At 45.4% G+C, this 22,976-nt stretch overlaps 1 protein-coding gene across 1 annotated transcript in view; it reads left to right on the forward strand.

Moving 5' to 3' along the window:
* Window positions 1-22,976, forward strand: part of LOC118375392 (serine/arginine repetitive matrix protein 4-like) — a 213,198-nt gene that overhangs the window by 132,283 nt on the left and 57,939 nt on the right. The window contains exons 4-5 of the mRNA XM_052479231.1: window positions 6,333-6,425; window positions 9,970-10,047. Coding sequence (XP_052335191.1) covers window positions 6,333-6,425; window positions 9,970-10,047 — 171 coding nt within the window. The remainder of the gene's footprint in view (window positions 1-6,332; window positions 6,426-9,969; window positions 10,048-22,976) is intronic.

Genomic DNA, 22,976 nt, shown 5'->3' on the forward strand with positions numbered 1-22,976 from the left:
CCAGCACTATGATGGCCTAGTGAAACCATCACTATCATGGCCTATTGAAACCAACACTATGGTGGCCTAGTGAAACCAGCACTATGATGTGGTGGCCTATTGAAACCAGCACTATGGTGGCCTAGTGAAACCATCACTATGATGGCCTATTGAAACCAGCACTATGATGGCCTAGTGAAACCAGCACTATGATGGCCTAGTGAAACCATCACTATGATGGCCTATTGAAACCAGCACTATGATGGCCTAGTGAAACCAGCACTATGATAGCCTAGTGAAACCAGCACTATGGTGGCCTATTGAAACCAGCACTATGATGGCCTAGTGAAACCATCACTATGATGGCCTAGTGAAACCAGCACTATGATGTGGTGGCCTATTGAAACCAGCACTATGGTGGCCTAGTGAAACCATCACTATGATGGCCTATTGAAACCAGCACTATGATGGCCTAGTGAAACCAGCACTATGATGGCCTAGTGAAACCAGCACTATGGTGGCCTAGTGAAAACAGCACTATGATGGCCTATTGAAACCAGCACTATGATGGCTAGTGAAACCATCACTATGATGGCCTATTGAAATAAGCACTATGATGGCCTAGTGAAACCAGCACTATGATGGCCTAGTGAAACCAGCACTATGGTGGCCTATTGAAACCAGCACTATGGTGGCCTAGTGAAACCATCACTATGATGGCCTAGTGAAACCAGCACTATGGTGGCCTAGTGAAACCAGCACTATGATGGCCTAGTGAAACCAGCACTATGATGTGGTGGCCTATTGAAACCAGCACTATGATGGCCTAGTGAAACCAGCACTATGATGGCCTAGTGAAACCAGCACTATGGTGGCCTAGTGAAAACAGCACTATGATGGCCTATTGAAACCAGCACTATGATGGCCTAGTGAAACCATCACTATGATGGCCTATTGAAATCAGCACTATGATGGCCTATTGAAACCAGCACTATGATGGCCTAGTGAAACCAGCACTATGGTGGCCTAGTGAAACCAGCACTATGATGGCCTAGTGAAACCATCACTATGATGGCCTATTGAAACCAGCACTATGATGGCCTAGTGAAACCAGCACTATGGTGGACCGGTGAAAACAGCACTATGGTGGACCGGTGAAAACAGCACTATGGTGGCCTAATGAAACCAGCACTATGGTGGACCGGTGAAAACAGCACTATGGTGGACCGGTGAAAACAGCACTATGGTGGCGAGTGAAACCATCACTATGATGGCCTATTGACACGAGCACTATGATGGCCTAGTGAAACCAGCACTATGATGGCCTAGTGAAACCATCACTATGGTGGCCTAGTGAAACCATCACTATGGTGGCCTAGTGAAAACAGCACTATGGTGGCCTAGTGAAACCAGCACTATGGTGGCCTAGTGAAACCATCACTATGATGGCCTATTGAAACCAGCACTATGATGGCCTAGTGAAACCAGCACTAAGATGGCCTAGTGAAACCATCACTATGATGGCCTATTGAAACCAACACTATGGTGGCCTAGTGAAACCATCACTATGATGGCCTATTGAAACCAGCACTATGATGGCCTAGTGAAACCAGCACTATGATGGCCTAGTGAAACCATCACTATCATGGCCTATTGAAACCAACACTATGGTGGCCTAGTGAAACCAGCACTATGATGTGGTGGCCTATTGAAACCAGCACTATGGTGGCCTAGTGAAACCAGCACTATGATGGCCTAGTGAAACCAGCACTATGATGGCCTAGTGAAACCAGCACTATGATGGCCTAGTGAAACCAGCACTATGATGGCCTATTGAAACCAGCACTATGATGTGGTGGCCTATTGAAACCAGCACTATGGTGGCCTAGTGAAACCATCACTATGATGGCCTAGTGAAACCAGCACTATGGTGGCCTAGTGAAACCAGCACTATGGTGGCCTAGTGAAACCAGCACTATGATGGCCTAGTGAAAACAGCACTATGATGGCCTAGTGAAACCAGCACTATGGTGGCCTATTGAAACCAGCACTATGGTGGCCTAGTGAAACCAGCACTATGATGGCCTAGTTAAACCATCACTATGATGGCCTAGTGAAACCAGCACTATGATGTGGTGGCCTATTGAAACCAGCACTATGGTGGCCTAGTGAAACCAGCACTATGATGGCCTAGTGAAACCAGCACTATGATGGCCTAGTGAAACCAGCACTATGATGGCCTATTGAAACCAGCACTATGATGGCCTAGTGAAACCAGCACTATGATGGCCTAGTGAAACCAGCACTATGATGGCCTAGTGAAACCAGCACTATGATGGCCTAGTGAAACCAGCACTATGGTGGCCTATTGAAACCAGCACTATGATGGCCTAGTGAAACCAGCACTATGATGGCCTAGTGAAACCAGCACTATGGTGGCCTAATGAAACCAGCACTATGGTGGACCGGTGAAAACAGCACTATGGTGGACCGGTGAAAACAGCACTATGGTGGCCTAGTGAAACCATCACTATGATGGCCTATTGAAACGAGCACTATGATGGCCTAGTGAAACCAGCACTATGATGGCCTAGTGAAACCATCACTATGGTGGCCTAGTGAAACCATCACTATGGTGGCCTAGTGAAAACAGCACTATGGTGGCCTAGTGAAACCAGCACTATGGTGGCCTAGTGAAACCATCACTATGATGGCCTATTGAAACCAGCACTATGATGGCCTAGTGAAACCAGCACTATGATGGCCTAGTGAAACCATCACTATGATGGCCTATTGAAACCAACACTATGGTGGCCTAGTGAAACCATCACTATGATGGCCTATTGAAACCAGCACTATGATGGCCTAGTGAAACCAGCACTATGATGGCCTAGTGAAACCATCACTATCATGGCCTATTGAAACCAACACTATGGTGGCCTAGTGAAACCAGCACTATGATGTGGTGGCCTATTGAAACCAGCACTATGGTGGCCTAGTGAAACCAGCACTATGATGGCCTAGTGAAACCAGCACTATGATGGCCTAGTGAAACCAGCACTATGATGGCCTAGTGAAACCAGCACTATGATGGCCTATTGAAACCAGCACTATGATGTGGTGGCCTATTGAAACCAGCACTATGGTGGCCTAGTGAAACCATCACTATGATGGCCTAGTGAAACCAGCACTATGGTGGCCTAGTGAAACCAGCACTATGGTGGCCTAGTGAAACCAGCACTATGATGGCCTAGTGAAAACAGCACTATGATGGCCTAGTGAAACCAGCACTATGGTGGCCTATTGAAACCAGCACTATGGTGGCCTAGTGAAACCAGCACTATGATGGCCTAGTTAAACCATCACTATGATGGCCTAGTGAAACCAGCACTATGATGTGGTGGCCTATTGAAACCAGCACTATGGTGGCCTAGTGAAACCAGCACTATGATGGCCTAGTGAAACCAGCACTATGATGGCCTAGTGAAACCAGCACTATGATGGCCTATTGAAACCAGCACTATGATGGCCTAGTGAAACCAGCACTATGATGGCCTAGTGAAACCAGCACTATGATGGCCTAGTGAAACCAGCACTATGATGGCCTAGTGAAACCAGCACTATGGTGGCCTATTGAAACCAGCACTATGATGGCCTAGTGAAACCAGCACTATGATGGCCTAGTGAAACCAGCACTATGGTGGCCTATTGAAACCAGCACTATGATGGCCTAGTGAAACCAGCACTATGATGGCCTAGTGAAACCAGCACTATGATGTGGTGGCCTATTGAAACCAGCACTATGATGGCCTAGTGAAACCAGCACTATGATGGCCTAGTGAAACCAGCACTATGATGGCCTAGTGAAACCAGCACTATGATGGCCTAGTGAAACCAGCACTATGGTGGCCTATTGAAACCAGCACTATGATGGCCTAGTGAAACCAGCACTATGGTGGCCTAGTGAAACCAGCACTATGATGGCCTAGTGAAACCAGCACTATGATGGCCTAGTGAAACCAGCACTATGATGGCCTATTGAAACCAGCACTATGATGGCCTAGTGAAACCAGCACTATGATGGCCTAGTGAAACCAGCACTATGATGGCCTATTGAAACCAGCACTATGATGGCCTATTGAAACCAGCACTATGATGGCCTATTGAAACCAGCACTATGATGGCCTATTGAAACCAGCACTATGATGGCCTATTGAAACCAGCACTATGATGGCCTATTGAAACCAGCACTATGATGGCCTAGTGAAACCAGCACCATGATGGCCTAGTGAAACCAGCACTATGATGTGGTGGCCTATTGAAACCAGCACTATGATGGCCTAGTGAAACCAGCACTATGTTGGCCTAGTGAAACCAGCACTATGATGGCCTAGTGAAACCAGCACTATGATGGCCTAGTGAAACCAGCACTATGGTGGCCTATTGAAACCAGCACTATGATGGCCTAGTGAAACCAGCACTATGGTGGCCTAGTGAAACCAGCACTATGATGGCCTAGTGAAACCAGCACTATGATGGCCTAGTGAAACCAGCACTATGATGGCCTATTGAAACCAGCACTATGATGGCCTAGTGAAACCAGCACTATGATGGCCTAGTGAAACCAGCACTATGATGGCCTATTGAAACCAGCACTATGATGGCCTATTGAAACCAGCACTATGATGGCCTATTGAAACCAGCACTATGATGGCCTATTGAAACCAGCACTATGATGGCCTATTGAAACCAGCACTATGATGGCCTATTAAAACCAGCACTATGATGGCCTATTGAAACCAGCACTATGATGTGGTGGCCTATTGAAACCAGCACTATGGTGGCCTATTGAAACCATCACTATGATGGCCTATTGAAACCAGCACTATGATGGCCTAGTGAAACCATCACTATGATGGCCTATTGAAACCAGCACTATGATGGCCTATTGAAACCAGCACTATGGTGGCCTAGTGAAACCAGCACTATTGTGGCCTATTGAAACCAGCACTATGGTGGCCTATTGAAACCAGCACTATGGTGGCCTAGTGAAATCATTACTATGATGGCCTATTGAAACCAGCACTATGGTGGCCTAGTGAAACCATCACTATGATGGCCTATTGAAACCAGCACTATGGTGGCCTAGTGAAACCAGCACTATGATGGCCTAGTGAAACCATCACTATGATGGCCTATTGAAACCAGCACTATGATGGCCTATTGAAACCAGCACTATGATGGCCTATTGAAACCAGCACTATGATGGCCTATTGAAAACAGCACTATGATGGCCTAGTGAAACCAGCACTATTGTGGCCTATTGAAACCAGCACTATGGTGGACCGGTGAAAACAGCACTATGGTGGCCTAGTGAAAACAGCACTATGATGGCCGAGTGAAACCAGCACTATGATGGCCTAGTGAAACCATCACTATGATGGCCTATTGAAACCAGCACTATGGTGGACCGGTGAAAACAGCACTATGGTGGCCTAGTGAAAACAGCACTATGATGGCCTAGTGAAACCAGCACTATGATGGCCTAGTGAAAACAGCACTATGATGGCCTAGTGAAACCAGCACTATGGTGGCCTAGTGAAAACAGCACTATGGTGGCCTAGTGAAAACAGCACTATGATGGCCTATTGAAACCAGCACTATGATGTGGTGGCCTAGTGAAACCAGCACTATGATGGCCTATTGAAACCAGCACTATGATGGCCTATTGAAACCAGCACTATGATGGCCTAGTGAAACCATCACTATGATGGCCTAGTGAAACCATCACTATGATGGCCTATTGAAACCAGCACTATGATGGCCTATTGAAACCAGCACTATGATGGCCTAGTGAAACCAGCACTATGGTGGCCTATTGAAACCAGCACTATGGTGGCCTAGTGAAAACAGCACTATGGTGGCCTAGTGAAAACAGCACTATGGTGGACCGGTGAAAACAGCACTATGATGGCCTAGTAATATATGCCATTTATCAGACGCTTTTATCCAAAGCGACTTACAGTCATGTGTGCATACATTCTACGTAGTGAAACCATCACTATGATGGCCTATTGAAACCAGCACTATGGTTACCCGGTGTGATGGGTCTATTTCTAGACAACAGTTCTAACTGTTCTCTGAGCAAACTGACATTTTAGAGACGCACACAGAGAGAGAGGGATATTATCAGCTTTGATAGAAGAGTGCTTTTAGATAATGGTGTGTGTGTGTGTGTGTGTGTGTGTGTGTGTGTGTGTGTGTGTGTGTGTGTGTGTGCGTGCGTGCGTGCGTGCGTGCGTGCGTGCGTGCGTGCGTGGTCATAATGTTTTTTTTTTTGGTTTCTGTCATAGGTCTCCGTACTACAGTCTGTCTCCGGTGAGGAAGAAGAAAAAGAAGAAGAGCTCTAAGAAAAGCAAGAGCTCTAAGAAAAGCAAACGCCACAGGTAGCTGCTTCCTGATTCATGTCATAATTTGAAACTCCACAGGTACCTACTTCCTGTATCATATAATTCTGTCAAATGCAACAGGTAGCTACTTCCTGTATCCTGTCTTCAAAGGGGGAGACACACTAGACCCAAACTGTTACAGACCTATATCCATCCTGCCCTGCCTTTCTAAAGTCTTCGAAAGCCAATTAAACAAACCGATGACCGACCATTTCAAATCCCACCGTACCTTCTCCACTGTGCAATCCGGTTTCCGAGCTGGTCATGGGTGCACCTCAGCCACGCTCAAGGTCCTAACTGATATCATAACCGCCATCGATAAAAGACAATACTGTGCGGCCGTTTTCATCGACCTGTTCAAGGCTTTCGACTCTGTCAATCACCGTATTCTTATCAGCAGACTCAATAGCCTTGGTTTCTCAAATGACTGCCTCGCCTGGTTCACCAACTACTTCTCAGACAGAGTTCAGTGGTCCTTCTGTAGCTCAGTTGGTAGAGCATGGCGCTTGTAACGCCAGGGTAGTGGGTTCGATTCCCGGGACCACCCATACGTAGAATGTATGCACACATGACTGTAAGTCGCTTTGGATAAAAGCGTCTGCTAAATGGCATATATTATTTTATTATTATTATATATAAATCGGAGGGCCTGTTGTCTGGACCTCTGGCAGTCTCAATGCCACAGGGTTCAATTCTTGGGCTGACTCTTTTCTGTATATATCAATGATGTCTCTCTTGCTGCTGGTGATTCTCTGATCCACCTCTATGCAGATGACACCATTCTGTAAACATCTGGCCCTTCTTTGGGCACTGTGTTAATAAACCTCCAGACGAGCTTCAGCGCCATACAACACTTCTTCCATGGCCACCAACTGCTTTTAAATGCAAGTAAAACTAAATGCATGCTCCTCAACCGACCGTTGCTCGCACCTGCCTGCCCGACTAACATCAATACTCTGGACAGTTCTGACAACTACAAACACCTAGGTATCTGGTTAGACTCTAAACTCTCCTTCCAGACTCACATTAAGCATCTCCAATCCAAAATTAAATCTAGAATTGGCTTCCTATTTTGCAACAAAGCCTCCTTCACTCATGCTGCCAAACATACCCTCGTAGAACTGACTATCCTACCGATCCTTGACTTCGGCGATGTCATTTACAAAATAGCCTCCATCAATTTGCCTCCAACGCAAATTGGATGTAGTCTATCACAGTGCCATCCATTTCGTCACCAAAGCCCCATATACTACCCACCACTGCAACCTGTATGCTCTTGTTGGTTGGCCCTCGCTCCATATTCGTCGCCAAACCCACTGGCTCCAGGTCATCTATAAGCCTCTGCTAGGTAAAGCCTCACCTTATCTCAGCTCACTGGTCATCATAGCAACACCCACCCGTAACACACGTTCCAGCAGGTATATTTCACTGGTCATCCCCAAAGCCAACTCCTAATATGGCCGCCTTTCTAAATCAAATCAAATCAAATCAACTTTTATTTGCCACAAGCGAAATGCTTGTGCTTCTAGTTCTGACAATGCAGTGATAACCAACAAGTAATCTAACTAACAATAAGGGGATAAAGAATATGTACATAAGGATATATGAATGAGTGATGGTACAGGGCAGCATACAGTAGATGGTATCGAGTACAGTATATACATATGAGATGAGTATGTAGACAAAGTAAACAAAGTGGCATAGTTAAAGTGGCTAGTGATACATGTATTACATAAGGATGCAGTCGATGATATAGAGTACAGTATATACGTATACATATGAGATGAATAATGTAGGGTAAGTAACATTATATAAGGTAGCATTGTTTAAAGTGGCTAGTGATATATTTACATCATTTCCCATCAATTCCCATTATTAAAGTGGCTGGAGTTGGGTCAGTGTCAATGACAGTGTGTTGGCAGCAGCCACTCAATGTTAGTGGCGGCTGTTTAACAGTCTGATGGCCTTGAGATAGAAGCTGTTTTTCAGTCTCTCGGTCCCAGCTTTGATGCACCTGTACTGACCTCGCCTTCTGGATGATAGCGGGGTGAATAGGCAGTGGCTCGGGTGGTTGATGTCCTTGATGATCTTTATGGCCTTCCTGTAACATCGGGTGGTGTAGGTGTCCTGGAGGGCAGGTAGTTTGCCCCCGGTGATGCGTTGTGCAGACCTCACTACCCTCTAGAGAGCCTTACGGTTGAGGGCGGAGCAGTTGCCGTACCAGGCGGTGATACAGCCCGCCAGGATGCTCTCCATTGTGCATCTGTAGAAGTTTGTGAGTGCTTTTGGGGACAAGCCGAATTTCTTCAGCCTCCTGAGGTTGAAGAGGCGCTGCTGCGCCTTCTTCACGACGCTGTCAGTGTGAGTGGACCAATTCAGTTCGTCTGTGATGTGTATGCCGAGGAACTTAAAACTTTGCTTCCCTCTCCACTACTGTTCCATCGATGTGGATAGGGGGGTGTTCCCTCTGCTTTTTCCTGAAGTCCACAATCATCTCCTTAGTTTTGTTGATGTTGAGTGTGAGGTTATTTTCCTGACACCACACTCCGAGGGCCCTCACCTCCTCCCTGTAGGCCGTCTCGTCGTTGTTGGTAATCAAGCCCACCACTGTTGTGTCGTCCGCAAACTTGATGATTGAGTTGGAGGCGTGCATGGCCACGCAGTCGTGGGTGAACAGGGAGGTTGTCTGCTGCCAATGACTGGAACGAATTGCAAAATTCACTGAAGCTGGAGACTTATATCTCCCTCACTAACTTTAAGCATCAGCTGTCAGAGCAGCTTACCGATCAGTACACCTGTACATAGCCCATCTGTAAATAGACCATCCAACTACCTCATCCCCATAATATTATGTTTTTCTCTTTGCACCCCAGTAACTCTACTTTCACCTCATCATCACACATCTGTCACTCCAGTGTTAATGCTAAAATGTAATTATTTCACCACTATGGCCTATTTCTTGCCTTACCTCCCTAATCTTACTACATTTGCACACACTGTATATAGATTTTTCTATTGTGTTATCGACTTTACATTTGTTTATCCCATGTATAACTCTGTGTTGTTGTTTGTGTCGCACTGCTTTGCTTTATCTTGGCCAGGTCGCATTTGTAAATGATAACTTGTTCTCAACTGGCCTACCTGGTTAAATAAAGGTGAAATTAAAAAATAAATAAAAAATAATGTCAAACGTCACTGGTAGATACTTGCTGTATCATGTCATAATGTGAATTTCCACAGGTAGCTACTTCCTACATCGTAATGTCGTTGTTGATCAGTATTGAAATGAGTTACTTTGACAATAAATGTATTTCACCAGAAGACACCCTATGGGTCTGCCACGCAAGATTACTTTGGCAATAACAAAAACATATATTATAGACTTTATATTATACTCCAACTGATCTACTACATCACTAATGTATGATGTCGGAGGGTAGTGGATGAGTTAGTTTTAATAGCAGGCCTCTCCCTCAAATAAATGGAAAAGAACTAGTGGAAGTGTCAGCAACAACAATAAGCGATTATTTTTATTTTCCAGGTACACCTCTAAAAAGACAAAGCACAGCTCTTCTAGTTTGAAACATAAGAGGAAGGATGAACGAAAACACAAGAAAAGGTTGGTCAATGTGATTTTTCTCATCAATTCAGGAACATATATCTTTCCATCACAGTACATTTTCCACAGCCCAATCTCTCTTCTAGCCATCCTTTTCCCTCTCCTGCTATTATAAACCAGTGGCTCCCAAGCAGGGGATACTAGGACCCATGGGGGTTCTTGGCCTATTCACAGGGCATACGTCAGAAGACTGCATTTTACCATAGGCCTACTGGTAAAATGCACATGACGGGGTACTTCAGGGGTACTCATTAAGAGCAAAATTCCGTTGGTGGTACATTACCTGAAAAAGGTTGGGAACCACTGTAGTAAAGCCATCCTTCTGCTATGACCAGATGCTGTGAGGAAAGATAAACATGATCCTTTAAAGCAGAGGAGCACAATTGGCGGAAGGTTCTATCTGGTCCTTCTGTAGCTCAGTTGGTAGAGCATGGCGCTTGTAACGCCAGGGTAGTGGGTTCGATTCCCGGGACCTCCCATACGTAGAATGTATGCACACATGACTGTAAGTCGCTTTGGATAAAAGCGTCTGCTAAATGGCATATATATATATCTGGACCTCGACACATTTGTCATGAATAATTGTTAAATTAAATACTGATGAAGCAACCCTTTTTTTCTCCAATGTACACATACTGCGCTGGCTCAGCGCAGCTGGGAAGGTCCCAGACAGCGCCCCATACTACTGTGTGTTGTCCAATCATGTCCGTTATTTAAATCACTTCATGAAACTCAGCCAATCAAAGCGAATGTTTACAATGCATGTTAGTAGACTGATGTTGTTAGAGAGAGAGAGACAGCAAGAGAAGCAAAAACGGAAGCGAAAGGAGAAATTATAGAATGCTATGCACAAAAATGAGGAAAGTCGATAAAGAAAATGTAGCTTTCAAAGAGGAGTGGACAGACAAATATGCCTTTATCCTTCCTGCAGCGAGTGTCAAACCACTCTGCCTGATATGTTCAGAGACCGTGGCTCTAATAAAAAGTGCCAACGTGAAGTGCCACTACGAGGCGAAGCACAGATCTTTTGAGCAAACATATCCACAGCAGTCTGACGTTAGGACAGGCAAAATAAACTCAAAGCCCAGTGTGATCGGTCCACCAGAGTCCTCTCCCATGCATTCACTGCTCAACAACGTGCAAACGAATGTTCCCAAAAAAACAGCTTTGATTTTGGGTCAACACCAGAAGCCATTTACTGACGGGGGAGTGGTGATGGAGTGTAACGAATGCTGTTGAAACTTTACTTGACGGTAAACAAAGAGACGAGCTGTGTGAAGAGATCAAGCAAATCCCAATGTCACGTACAACAGCAGCAAGAAAGAGTGAAATACTAACAGAGGATGTATTAACACAGCGTGATGGAGCTATTCGGAGAGCACCATGCAGAGCATTATGCTGTTGATGAATCTACTGATGTGAGTGATAATGCTCGACTTACCACACAGAGAAGAAAGAATTCAGTGAAGACCTGTTAGGTGTAACACCACTCGAGACACATACAAGAGGAAAGGGCATAGACATGGTCACAAAGGAGATGATGAGAAAGAGAGGGATATATCTGCCATCTGCCCTGCCATGACAGGATGAGAGAGAGGAGCTGTGGCACGGCTGAAAGAGGACAACCCTGATCTCACAGCTTACCACTGCATCATTCATCAGTCTGTCCTGTGCGCCAATCTGTCAGAAGAGTATGCTGAAGTGATGAATATAATGATGAAACTCATCAACTTTTTCAGGGAATCCTCATCTCATCAACATCGCCTGCTGAGAGGATTCCTGAAAGAAGTTGAGGCAAATGCAAATGACCTACTGCTGCACAACAACGTAAGATGGCTCAGTGAAGGCAGGGTGTTGGAACGCTTTTGGTCCATAAATGGAAGTAACAGATTTCCTTGTACAGCTCAAGAGCCAGAAGGCGACACAGTTTTCACTTTTGGTCACACCTTAATGAGCTCCAAATGAAACTACAGGGAAAGAACAACTCCGTTTGTGATTTTGGTAGACATCACACCTTAATGAGCTCCAAATGAAACTACAGGGAAAGAACAACTCCGTTTGTGATTTTGGTAGACATCACACCTTAATGAGCTCCAAATGAAACTACAGGGAAAGAACAACTCCGTTTGTGATTTTGGTAGACATCACACCTTAATGAGCTCCAAATGAAACTACAGGGAAAGAACAACTCCGTTTGTGATTTTGGTAGACATCACACCTTAATGAGCTCCAAATGAAACTACAGGGAAAGAACAACTCCGTTTGTGATTTTGGTAGACATCACACCTTAATGAGCTCCAAATGAAACTACAGGGAAAGAACAACTCCGTTTGTGATTTTGGTAGACAACACACCTTAATGAGCTCCAAATGAAACTACAGGGAAAGAACAACTCCGTTTGTGATTTTGGTAGACAACACACCTTAATGAGCTCCAAATGAAACTACAGGGAAAGAACAACTCCGTTTGTGATTTTGGTAGACATCACACCTTAATGAGCTCCAAATGAAAGTACAGGGAAAGAACAACTCCGTTTGTGATTTTATGACATCTGTCCGCTCCTTCCAGAGGAAACTGGAAGTGTTCAAGGAAGATCTTCAAGGAGACTGAGCACACTTCACAAAAGTGCAGGATCAGATTCAGGGTGAGAGATGTTTCTCCTCATGTTGACTTCATAGATACTCTGATTGGAAACTTCAGAAATCGCTTTGACAGCTTCAGCCTTGGACAGCAGCCCCTTCTTCTAATTGAGAATCCATTCCTCATAACAGATGTCAGGGGATTTTCAAAGGAGGTGACTCAGACATTCATGTGGGCACTTTCTGGATCTCTACAGATGGAACTGATTGATCTGCAAGCAAATGTTGCACTTTCAACTAACTGCACTTTCTGGCTGCAGGCTGTGTCTGAGAATGTTTTCCCTGGTCTAACCAGAAATAGCACTACACACCTTGACCATGTTTGGCTCCACATACATTCTGTCTCTACTATGAACATCATTAACAACAATAGTTTTTCTAAACCCTTACTTAAAAATACTCTCCTGCAACCCGCCTCACCCAATGTGGTGTGGACCTGGTTTTTCTCTAAAGTATTTTTCTCTGCCTCTATTACTGGAATCTCTCCAACATAAACTAGCCAGCTAACGGTCATCAGCTGACCTCTAGCTCGGAAAGCTCTCGCCAGTTTGTACAACGCGATTCAACCAGAGCATACCGGACCTATTTTTCTCTCCATATCCCCGGATTCTTATCGCAAGTTCTGAACCTTTTCACCCTCCGACCTTCGCAGCTAACGTCCCCTGAATGCTAGCTGTCTAGAGCACAACGGCCCGTTGGCTTACGAGGCCCATCGAATACATTCAGAAGCCACTAGCAGTCAGCTATTCTTTGCTAGCGGTCATCAGCTACCTTTATCCCGGACAACTCTCGCCAGTCTGTACAGCGAGACTCAAACCAGAGCTAGTCTGAATTATTCTTCTCCATATCTTCGGATTCCGACCACAATCTCTGAACCTATTTATTTTTTGTTGACATTTTTATTATATATTTTTTTCCCACCTGGAATTATAGCAGCTAACAACCCCTGAACGCACAGCTGCTAATCTGCGGCCTGCTAGCTATCTAAAGCACATTGGACTGCTGGTTTAAGAGGCCCTTCGGACATATTTCTAAGCCCACTATACATATTTTGCCAATTGTCCTGGTTTACCACACGGAGCCCTGCTGATCCGTCTGCTGATGTAACTGCACGAGGGGGCCACAAAAGACTTCCCTCCGTCGCGTCATCCCTCTAAGCCCTTTCTGTTAGCCTGCCAGCCCCGTGCTGCTAGCTGCCTGAAGCCACGCACTGGACTTGTATGATCACCCGGCTCGGCATGCCTTTCCCTAACGTCACCACGCCGTGTCGCTTGCTGTTCTGGTTTGTAACTATTGTTTTATTTCACTGTAGAGCCTCTAGCACTGCTCAACATGCCTCGGCTAACAATTTAGTTCCACCACCCACACACGCAGTGACATCACCTGGTTTAAAAGCTATTTCTAGAGACAATATCTCTTTCATTATCACTATATGCACAGGTTTACCCCCACTGTATTCGCATCCTACTATACCTTTGTCTGTACATTATGCCTTGAATATATTCTACCGTGCCCAGAAACCTGCTCCTTTTACTCTCTGTTCTGAACGTACTAGGTGTCCAGTTCTGTTAGCCTTTAGCTGTACCCTTATCCTACTCCTCCTCTGTTCCTCCGGTGATGTAGAGGTTAATCCAAGCCCTGCAGTGTCTACCTCCACTCCCATCCCCCAGGCTCTCTCATTTGTTGACTTCTGCAACCATAAAAGCCTTGGTTTCATGCATGTTAACATTAGAAGCCACTAAGTTTGCTTGATTCACTGCCCTAGCACACTCCACCAATCCGGATGTCCTAGCCGTGTCTGAATACTGGCTTAGGAAGACCACCAAAAACCTGGAAATTTCCATTCCTAACTATAACATTTTCCGACAAGATAGAACTGCCAAAGGGGGCGGTGTTGCAATTTACTGCAAAGATAACCTGCAGAGTTATGTCTTACTATCCAGGTCTGTACCCCAAACATTTGAGCTTCTACTTCTAAAAATTAACCTTTCCAGAAACAAGTCTCTCACCGTTGCCGTTTGCTATAGACCACCCTCTGCCCCCAGCTGTGCCCTCGACACCATATGTGATTTGATTGCCCCCCATCTATCTTCTGAGCTCGTGCTGCTAGGTGACCTAAACCCGGCCATCCTACAATCTAAGCTTGATGCCCTCAATCTCACACAATGTATCAATGAACCTACCAGATATAACCCCAAATCCATAAACACAGGCACCCTCATAGATATCATCCTAACTAACTCGCCCTCCAAATACACCTCTGCTGTTTTCAACCAAGATCTCAGCGATCACTGCCTCATTTCCTGCATCCGTAATGAGTCTGCGAGCAAACGATCACCCCTCATCACTGTCAAACGCACCCTAAAACACTTCTGCGAGCAGGCCTTTCTAATCGACCTGGCCCGGGTTTCCTGGAAGGATATTGACCTCATCCCATCAGTAGAGGATGCCTGGTCATTCTTTAAAAGTGCCTTCCTCACCATCCATTCAAAAAATGTAGAACCAGGAATAGATAAAGCCCTTGGTTCACTCCAGAACTGTCTGCCCTTGACCAGCACAAAAACATCCTGTGGCGTTCTGCATTAGCATCGAATAGCCCCCGTGATATGCAACTTTTCAGGGAAGTTAGGAACCAATATACACAGGCAGTTAGGAAAGCTAAGGCTAGCTTTTTTAAACAGAAATTTGCATCCTGCAGTACAAACTCAAAAGAGTTGGCCGCCTCGCTTCGCGTTCCTAGGAAACGTGTTATTTCTTACATTAGTACCCCAGGTCATCTTAGGTTTCATTACACACAGTCGAGAAGAACTACTGAATATAAGATCAGCGTCAACTCACCATCAGTACGACCAAGAATATGTTTTCCGCGACGCGGATCCTGTGTTCTGCCTTACAAACAGGACAACGGAATGGATCGCATGCAGCGACCCAAGAAAACGACTCCGAAAAAGAGGGAAACGAGGCGGTATTCTGGTCAGACTCCGAAAAAGGGCACATCGCGCACCACTCCCCAGCATTCTTCTTGCCAATGTCCAGTCTCTTGACAACAAGGTTGACGAAATCCGAGCACGGGTGGCATTCCAGAGGGACATCAGAGACTGTAACGTCCTCTGCTTCACCGAAACATGGCTCACTGGAGAGACGCTATCCGATGCGGTGCAGCCAACGGGTTTCTCCACGCATCGCGCCGACAGAAACAAACATCTTTCTGGTAAGAAGAGTGGCGGGGGCGTATGCCTCATGACTAACGAGACATGGTGTGATGAAGGAAACATACAGGAACTCAAATCCTTCTGTTCACCTGATTTAGAATTCCTCACAATCAAATGTAGACCGCATTGTCTTCCAAGAGAATTCTCTTCGATTATAATCACAGCCGTATATATCCCCCCCAAGCAGACACATCGATGGCTCTGAATGAACTTTATTTAACTCTTTGCAAACTGGAAACCATTTATCCGGAGGCTGCATTCATTGTAGCTGGGGATTTTAACAAAGCTAATCTGAAAACAAGACTCCCTAAATTTTATCAGCATATCGATTGCGCAACCAGGGTGGTAAAACCTTAGATCATTGTTACTCTAACTTCGCGACGCATATAAGGCCCTGCCCCGCCCCCCTTTCGGAAAAGCTGACCACGACTCCATTTTGCTGATCCCTGCCTACAGGCAGAAACTAAAACAAGAGGCTCCCAAGCTGAGGTCTGTCCAACGCTGGTCCGACCAAGCTGACTCCACACTCCAAGACTGCTTCCATCACGTGGACTGGGACATGTTTCGTATTGCGTCAGATAAAAATATTGACGAATACGCTGATTCGGTGTGCGAGTTCATTAGAACGTGCGTCGAAGATGTCGTTCCCATAGCAACGATAAAAACATTCCCTAACCAGAAACCGTGGATTGATGGCAGCATTCGCGTGAAACTGAAAGCGCGAACCACTGCTTTTAATCAGGGCAAGGTGTCTGGTAACATGTCAGAATATAAACAATGCAGCTATTCTCTCCGCAAGGCTATTAAACAAGCTAAGCGTCAGTACAGAGACAAAGTGGAATCTCAATTCAATGGCTCAGACACAAGAGGCATGTGGCAGGGTCTACAGTCAATCACCAGTACAAGAAGAAACCCAGCCCAGTCACGGACCAGGATGTCTTGCTCCCAGGCAGACTAAATAACTTTTTTGCCCGCTTTGAGGACAATACAGTGCCACTGACACGGCCTGCAACGAAAACATGCGGTCTCTCCTTCACTGCAGCCGAGGTGAGTAAGACATTTAAACGTGTTAACCCTTGCAAGGCTGCAGGCCCAGACGGCATCCCCAGCCGCGCCCTCAGAGCATGCGCAGACCAGCTGGCCGGTATGTTTACGGACATATTCAATCAATCCCTATACCAGTCTGCTGTTCCCACATGCTTCAAGAGGGCCACCATTGTTCCTGTTCCCAAGAAAGCTAAGGTAACTGAGCTAAACGACTACCGCCCCGTAGCACTCACTTCCGTCACCATGAAGTGCTTTGAGAGACTAGTCAAGGACCATATCACCTCCACCCTACCTGACACCCTAGACCCACTCCAATTTGCTTACCGCCAAAATAGGTCCACAGACGATGCAATCTCAACCACACTGCACACTGCCCTAACCCACCTGGACAAGAGGAATACCTATGTGAGAATGCTGTTCATCGACTACAGCTCGGCATTCAACACCATAGTACCCTCCAAGCTCGTCATCAAGCTCGAGACCCTGGGTCTCGACCCCGCCCTGTGCAACTGGGTACTGGACTTCCTGACGGGCCGCCCCCAGGTGGTGAGGGTAGGCAACATCTCCTCCCCGCTGATCCTCAACACGGGGGCCCCTCCAGGGTGCGTTCTGAGCCCTCTCCTGTACTCCCTGTTCACCCACGACTGCGTGGCCACGCACGCCTCCAACTCAATCATCATGTTTGCGGACGACACAACAGTGGTAGGCTTGATTACCAACAACGACGAGACGGCCTACAGGGAGGAGGTGAGGGCCCTCGGAGTGTGGTGTCAGGAAAATAACCTCACACTCAACGTCAACAAAACTAAGGAGATGATTGTGGACTTCAGGAAACAGCAGAGGGAACACCCCCCTATCCACATCAATGGAACAGTAGTGAAGAGGGTAGCAAGTTTTAAGTTCCTCGGCATACACATCACAGACAAACTGAATTGGTCCACTCACACTGACAGCGTTGTGAAGAAGGCGCAGCAGCGCCTCTTCAACCTCAGGAGGCTGAAGAATTTCGGCTTGTCACCAAAAGCACTCACAAACTTCTACAGATGCACAACCGAGAGTATCCTGGCGGGCTGTATCACCGCCTGGTACGGCAACTGCTCCGCCCTCAACCGTAAGGCTCTCCAGAGGGTAGTGAGGTCTGCACAACGCATCACCGGGGGCAAACTACCTGCCCTCCAGGACACCTCCAGGACACCTACACCACCCGATGTTACAGGAAGGCCATAAAGATCATCAAGGACATCAACCACCCGAACCACTGCCTGTTCACCCCGCGATCATCCAGAAGCGAGGTTAGTACAGGTGCATCAAAGCTGGGACCGAGAGACTGAAAAACAGCTTCTATCTCAAGGCCATCAGACTGTTAAACAGCCACCACTAACATTGAGTGGCTGCTGCCAACACACTGTCATTGACACTGACCCAACTCCAGCCACTTTAATAATGGGATTGATGGGAAATGATGTAAATATATCACTAGCCACTTTAAACAATGCTAACTTATATAATGTTACTTACCCTACATTATTCATCTCATATGCATACGTATATACTGTACTCTACATCATCGACTGCATCCTTATGTAATACATGTATCACTAGCCACTTTAACTATGCCACTTTGTTTACTTTGTCTACATACTCATCTCATATGTATATACTGTACTCGATACCATCTACTGTATGCTGCTCTGTACCATCACTCATTCATATATCCTTATGTACATATTCTTTATCCCCTTACACTGTGTATAAGACAGTAGTTTTGGAATTGTTAGTTAGATTACTTGTTGGTTATCACTGCATTGTCGGAACTAGAAGCACAAGCATTTCGCTACACTCGCATTAACATCTGCTAACCATGTGTATGTGACAAATAACATTTGATTTGATTTTTGATTTGATTTGAGTTCTGGGACACTGTAAAGTCCATTGAGAATAAGAGCTCCCAGCTACCCACTGCTCTGAGGCTAGGAAACACTGTTACAACCGACAAATACACTATAATTGAGAATTTCAATAAGCATTTCTCTACGGCTGGCCTTGCTTTCCACCTGGCTACCCCTACCCCTACCCCGGTCAACTGCCCGGTACCCTCCACAGCAACCCGCCCAAGCCCCCACCATTTCTCCTTCACCCACATCCAGATAGCTGATGGTCTGAAAGTGCTGCAAAATCTGGACCCCTACAAATCAGCTGGGCTAGACAATCTGGAACCTCTCTTTCTAAAATTATCTGCCGAAATTGTTGCAACCCCTATTACTAGCCTGTTCAACCTCTCTTTTGTATCGTCTGAGATTCCCAAAGATTGGAAAGCTGCCGCGGTCATCCCCCTCTTCAAAGGGGGAGACACTCTAGACCCAAACAGCTACAGGCCTATATCTATCCTACCCTGCATCTCTAAGGTCTTCGAAAGCCAAGTTAACAAACAGATTAATTATCATTTTGAATCACATCGTACCTTCTCCACTATGCAATCTGCTTTCCGAGATGGTCATGGGTGTACCTCAGTCACGCTCAAGGTCCTTAACGATATCATAACCGCCATCGATAAGATACATTACTGTGCAGCTGTATTCATCGACCTGGCCAAGGCTTTCGACTCTGTCAATCACCACATTCTTATTGGCAGACTCAACAGCCTTGGTTTCTCAAATGATAGCCTCACCTGGTTCACCAATTACTTCTCTGATAGAGTTCAGTGTGTCAAATCGGAGGGCCTGTTGTCCGGACCTCTGGCAGTCTCTATGGGGGTGCCACAGGGTTAAATTCTTGGGCCGACTCTCTTCTCTGTATACAACAAAGATGTCTCTCTTGCTGCTGGTGATTCTCTGATCCACCTCTACGCAGATGACACCATTCTGTATAATTCTGGCCCTTCTTTGGACACTGTGTTAACTAACCTCCAGACGAGCTTCAATGCCATACAACTCTCCTTCCGTGGTCTCCAACTGCTCTTAAACGCAAATAAAACAATATGCATGCTATTCAACCGATCATTGCCCGCACCTGCCCGCCAATCCAGCATCACTACTCTGGACGGCTCTGACATACCCTCGTAAAACTGACCATCCTACCTATCCTTGACTTCGGCGATGTCATCTGTAAAATAGCCTCCAACACTCTACTCAGCAAACTGGATGTAGTCTATCACAGTGCCATCCGTTTTGCCACCAAAGCCCCATACACTACTCACCACTGCGACATATACGCTCTCGTTGGCTGTCCCCCGCTTCGTACTCGTCGCCAAACCCACTGGCTACAGGTTATCTACAAGTCTCTGCTAGGTAAAGCCCCGCCCTATCTCAGCTCGCTGGTCACCATAGCAGCACCCACTCGTAGCACGCGCTCCAGCAGGTATATCTCACTGGTCACCCCCAAAGCCAATTCCTACCTTGGTCGCCTTTCCTTCCAGTTCTAATAATAATAATAATAATATGCCATTTTAGCAGACGCTTTTATCCAAAGCGACATACAGTCATGTGTGCATACATTCTACGTATGGGTGGTCCCGGGAATCGAACCCACTACCCTGGCGTTACAAGCGCCATGCTCTACCAACTGAGCTACAGAAGGACCAGTTCTCTGCTGCCACTGACTGGAACAAACTGCAAAAATCACTGAAGCTGGAGATTCCCATCTCCCTCACTAGCTTTAAGAACCAGCTGCCAGAGCAGCTCACAGATCACTGCACCTGCTCATAGCCCATCTGTATACAGCCCATCTATTTACCTCATCCACAAACTGTATTTATTTATCTTGCTCCTTTTGCACCACAGTATCTCTACTTGCACACCCATCTTTTGCACATCTACCATTCCAGTGTTTAATTGCTACATTGTAATTACTTCTCCACCATGGCCTATTTATTGCCTTAACTCCCTTATTTGACCTAATTTGCACTCACTGTATATAGACTTTGTTTTCTTTTTTCTACTGTATTATTGACTGTATGTTTTGTTCATTCCATGTGTAACTCTGTTGTTGTTTGTGTCGAACTGCTATGCTTTATCTTGGTCAGGTCACAGTTGCAAATGAGAACTTGTTCTCAACTAGCTTACCTGGTTAAATAAAGGTTAAATAAAAAAAATCAAAACTGAGCACCTACATACAGTTGAAGTCAGAAGTTTACATACACTTAGGTTGGAGTCATTAAAACATGTTTTTAAACCACAAATTTCTTGTTAACAAACTATAGTTTTGGCAAGTCGGTTAGGACATCTACTTTGTGCATGACACAAGTTGTTTTGTTTACAGACAGATTATTTCACTTATAATTCACTATTTCACAATTCCAGTGGGTCAGAAGTTTAAGTACACTAAGTTGCCCATAAACAGCTTGGAATATTCCAGAAAACGGTGTCATGGCTTTCGAAGCTTCTGATATGCTAATTGACATAATTTGAGTCAATTGGAGGTGTACCTGTGGATTTATTTCAAGGCCTACCTTCAAACTCAGTGCCTTTTTTCTTGACATCATGGGAAAATCAAAAGAAATCAGCCAAGGCCTAAGAAACAAAATTCAGACCTCCACAAGTCTGGTTCATCCTTGGGAGCAATTTTCAAATGCCTTAAGGTACCACGTTCATCTGTACAAACAATAGTATGCAAGTATAAACACCATGGGACCACGCAGCCGTCATACCTCTCAGGAAGGAGACGCGTTCTGTCTCCTAGAGATGAACGTACTTGGTGCGAAAAGTGAAAATCAATCCCAGAACAACAGCAAAGGATCTTGTGAAGATGCTGGAGGAAACAGGTACAAAAGTATCTATATCCACACCTGCAATGCAGGTGCTTCTACACCTGCATTGCTTGTTGTTTGGGGTTTTAGGCTGGGTTTCTGTACAGCACTTTGATACATCGGATGATGTATGATGCTATATAAATAAATTTGATTTGATTTGAGTTCAACAAGTCCTATATCAACATAACCTGAAAGGCCGCTCAGCAAGGAAGAAGCCATTGCTCCAAAACCGCCATAAAAAAAGGCAGACTACAGTTTGCAACTGCACATGGGGACAAAGATCGTAATTTTTGGGAGAAATGTCCTCTAGTCTGATGAAACAAAAATATAACTGCCATAATGACCATCATTGTGTTTGGAGGAATAAGCACGAGGTGTGCAAGCTGAAGAACACCATCTCAACCGTGAAGCACGAGGGTGGCAGCATCATGTTGTCGGGGTGCTTTGGTGCAGGAGGGACTGGTGCACTTCACAAAATAGATGGCATCATGAGGGCGGAAAATTAGGTGGATATATGGAAGCAACATCTCAAGACATCAGTCAGGAAGTTAAAGCTTAGTCACGAATGGGTCTTCCAAATGGACAATGACCCCAAGCATACTTCCAAAGTTGAGGCAAAACAGCTTAAGGACAACAAAGTCAAGGTATTGGAGTGACCATCACAAAGCCCTGACTTCAATCCAAAAGAACATTTGTGGGCAGAACTGAAAAAGTGTGTGCGAGCATGGAGAACTAAAAACCTGACTCAGTTACACCAGCTCTGTCAGGAGGAATGGGCCAAAATTCACCCAACTTATTGTGCGAAGTTTGTGGAAGGCTAACTGAAACATTTGACCCAATTTAAAGGCAAAACTGACAAATACTAATTGAATGTATGTAAACTTCTGACCCACTGGGAATGTGATGAAAGAAATAAAAGCTGAAATAAATCATTCTCTCTTCTATAATTCTGACATTTCACATTCTTAAAATAAATTGGGGATCCTAACTGACCTAAGACAGGGATTTTTTTACTAGGATTAAATGTCAGGAATTGTGAAAAACTGAGTTTGAATGTATTTGGCTCAAGTGAAGAATGGCTTCGACTCCACTCCAGCCAAGGTTCAAATTACTGGCAGGGCAAGAAACAGCCAATTTCTCTCACTAACGAAGAGAGATGGAGAAGTGGGAGAGAGTAGGAAAGATAAATATTAAACATGTGGCTTCTAATTTGTTCAGAAATCAAAGCACTTTTTTCAGAAACAGGCACTTTGGTAATTTTTTTGTGAAGATGCAGTCTTATTT

Source organism: Oncorhynchus keta, chromosome 25, assembly GCF_023373465.1.
Source record: "Oncorhynchus keta strain PuntledgeMale-10-30-2019 chromosome 25, Oket_V2, whole genome shotgun sequence".
In the NCBI taxonomy this organism is placed as follows: domain Eukaryota; kingdom Metazoa; phylum Chordata; class Actinopteri; order Salmoniformes; family Salmonidae; genus Oncorhynchus; species Oncorhynchus keta.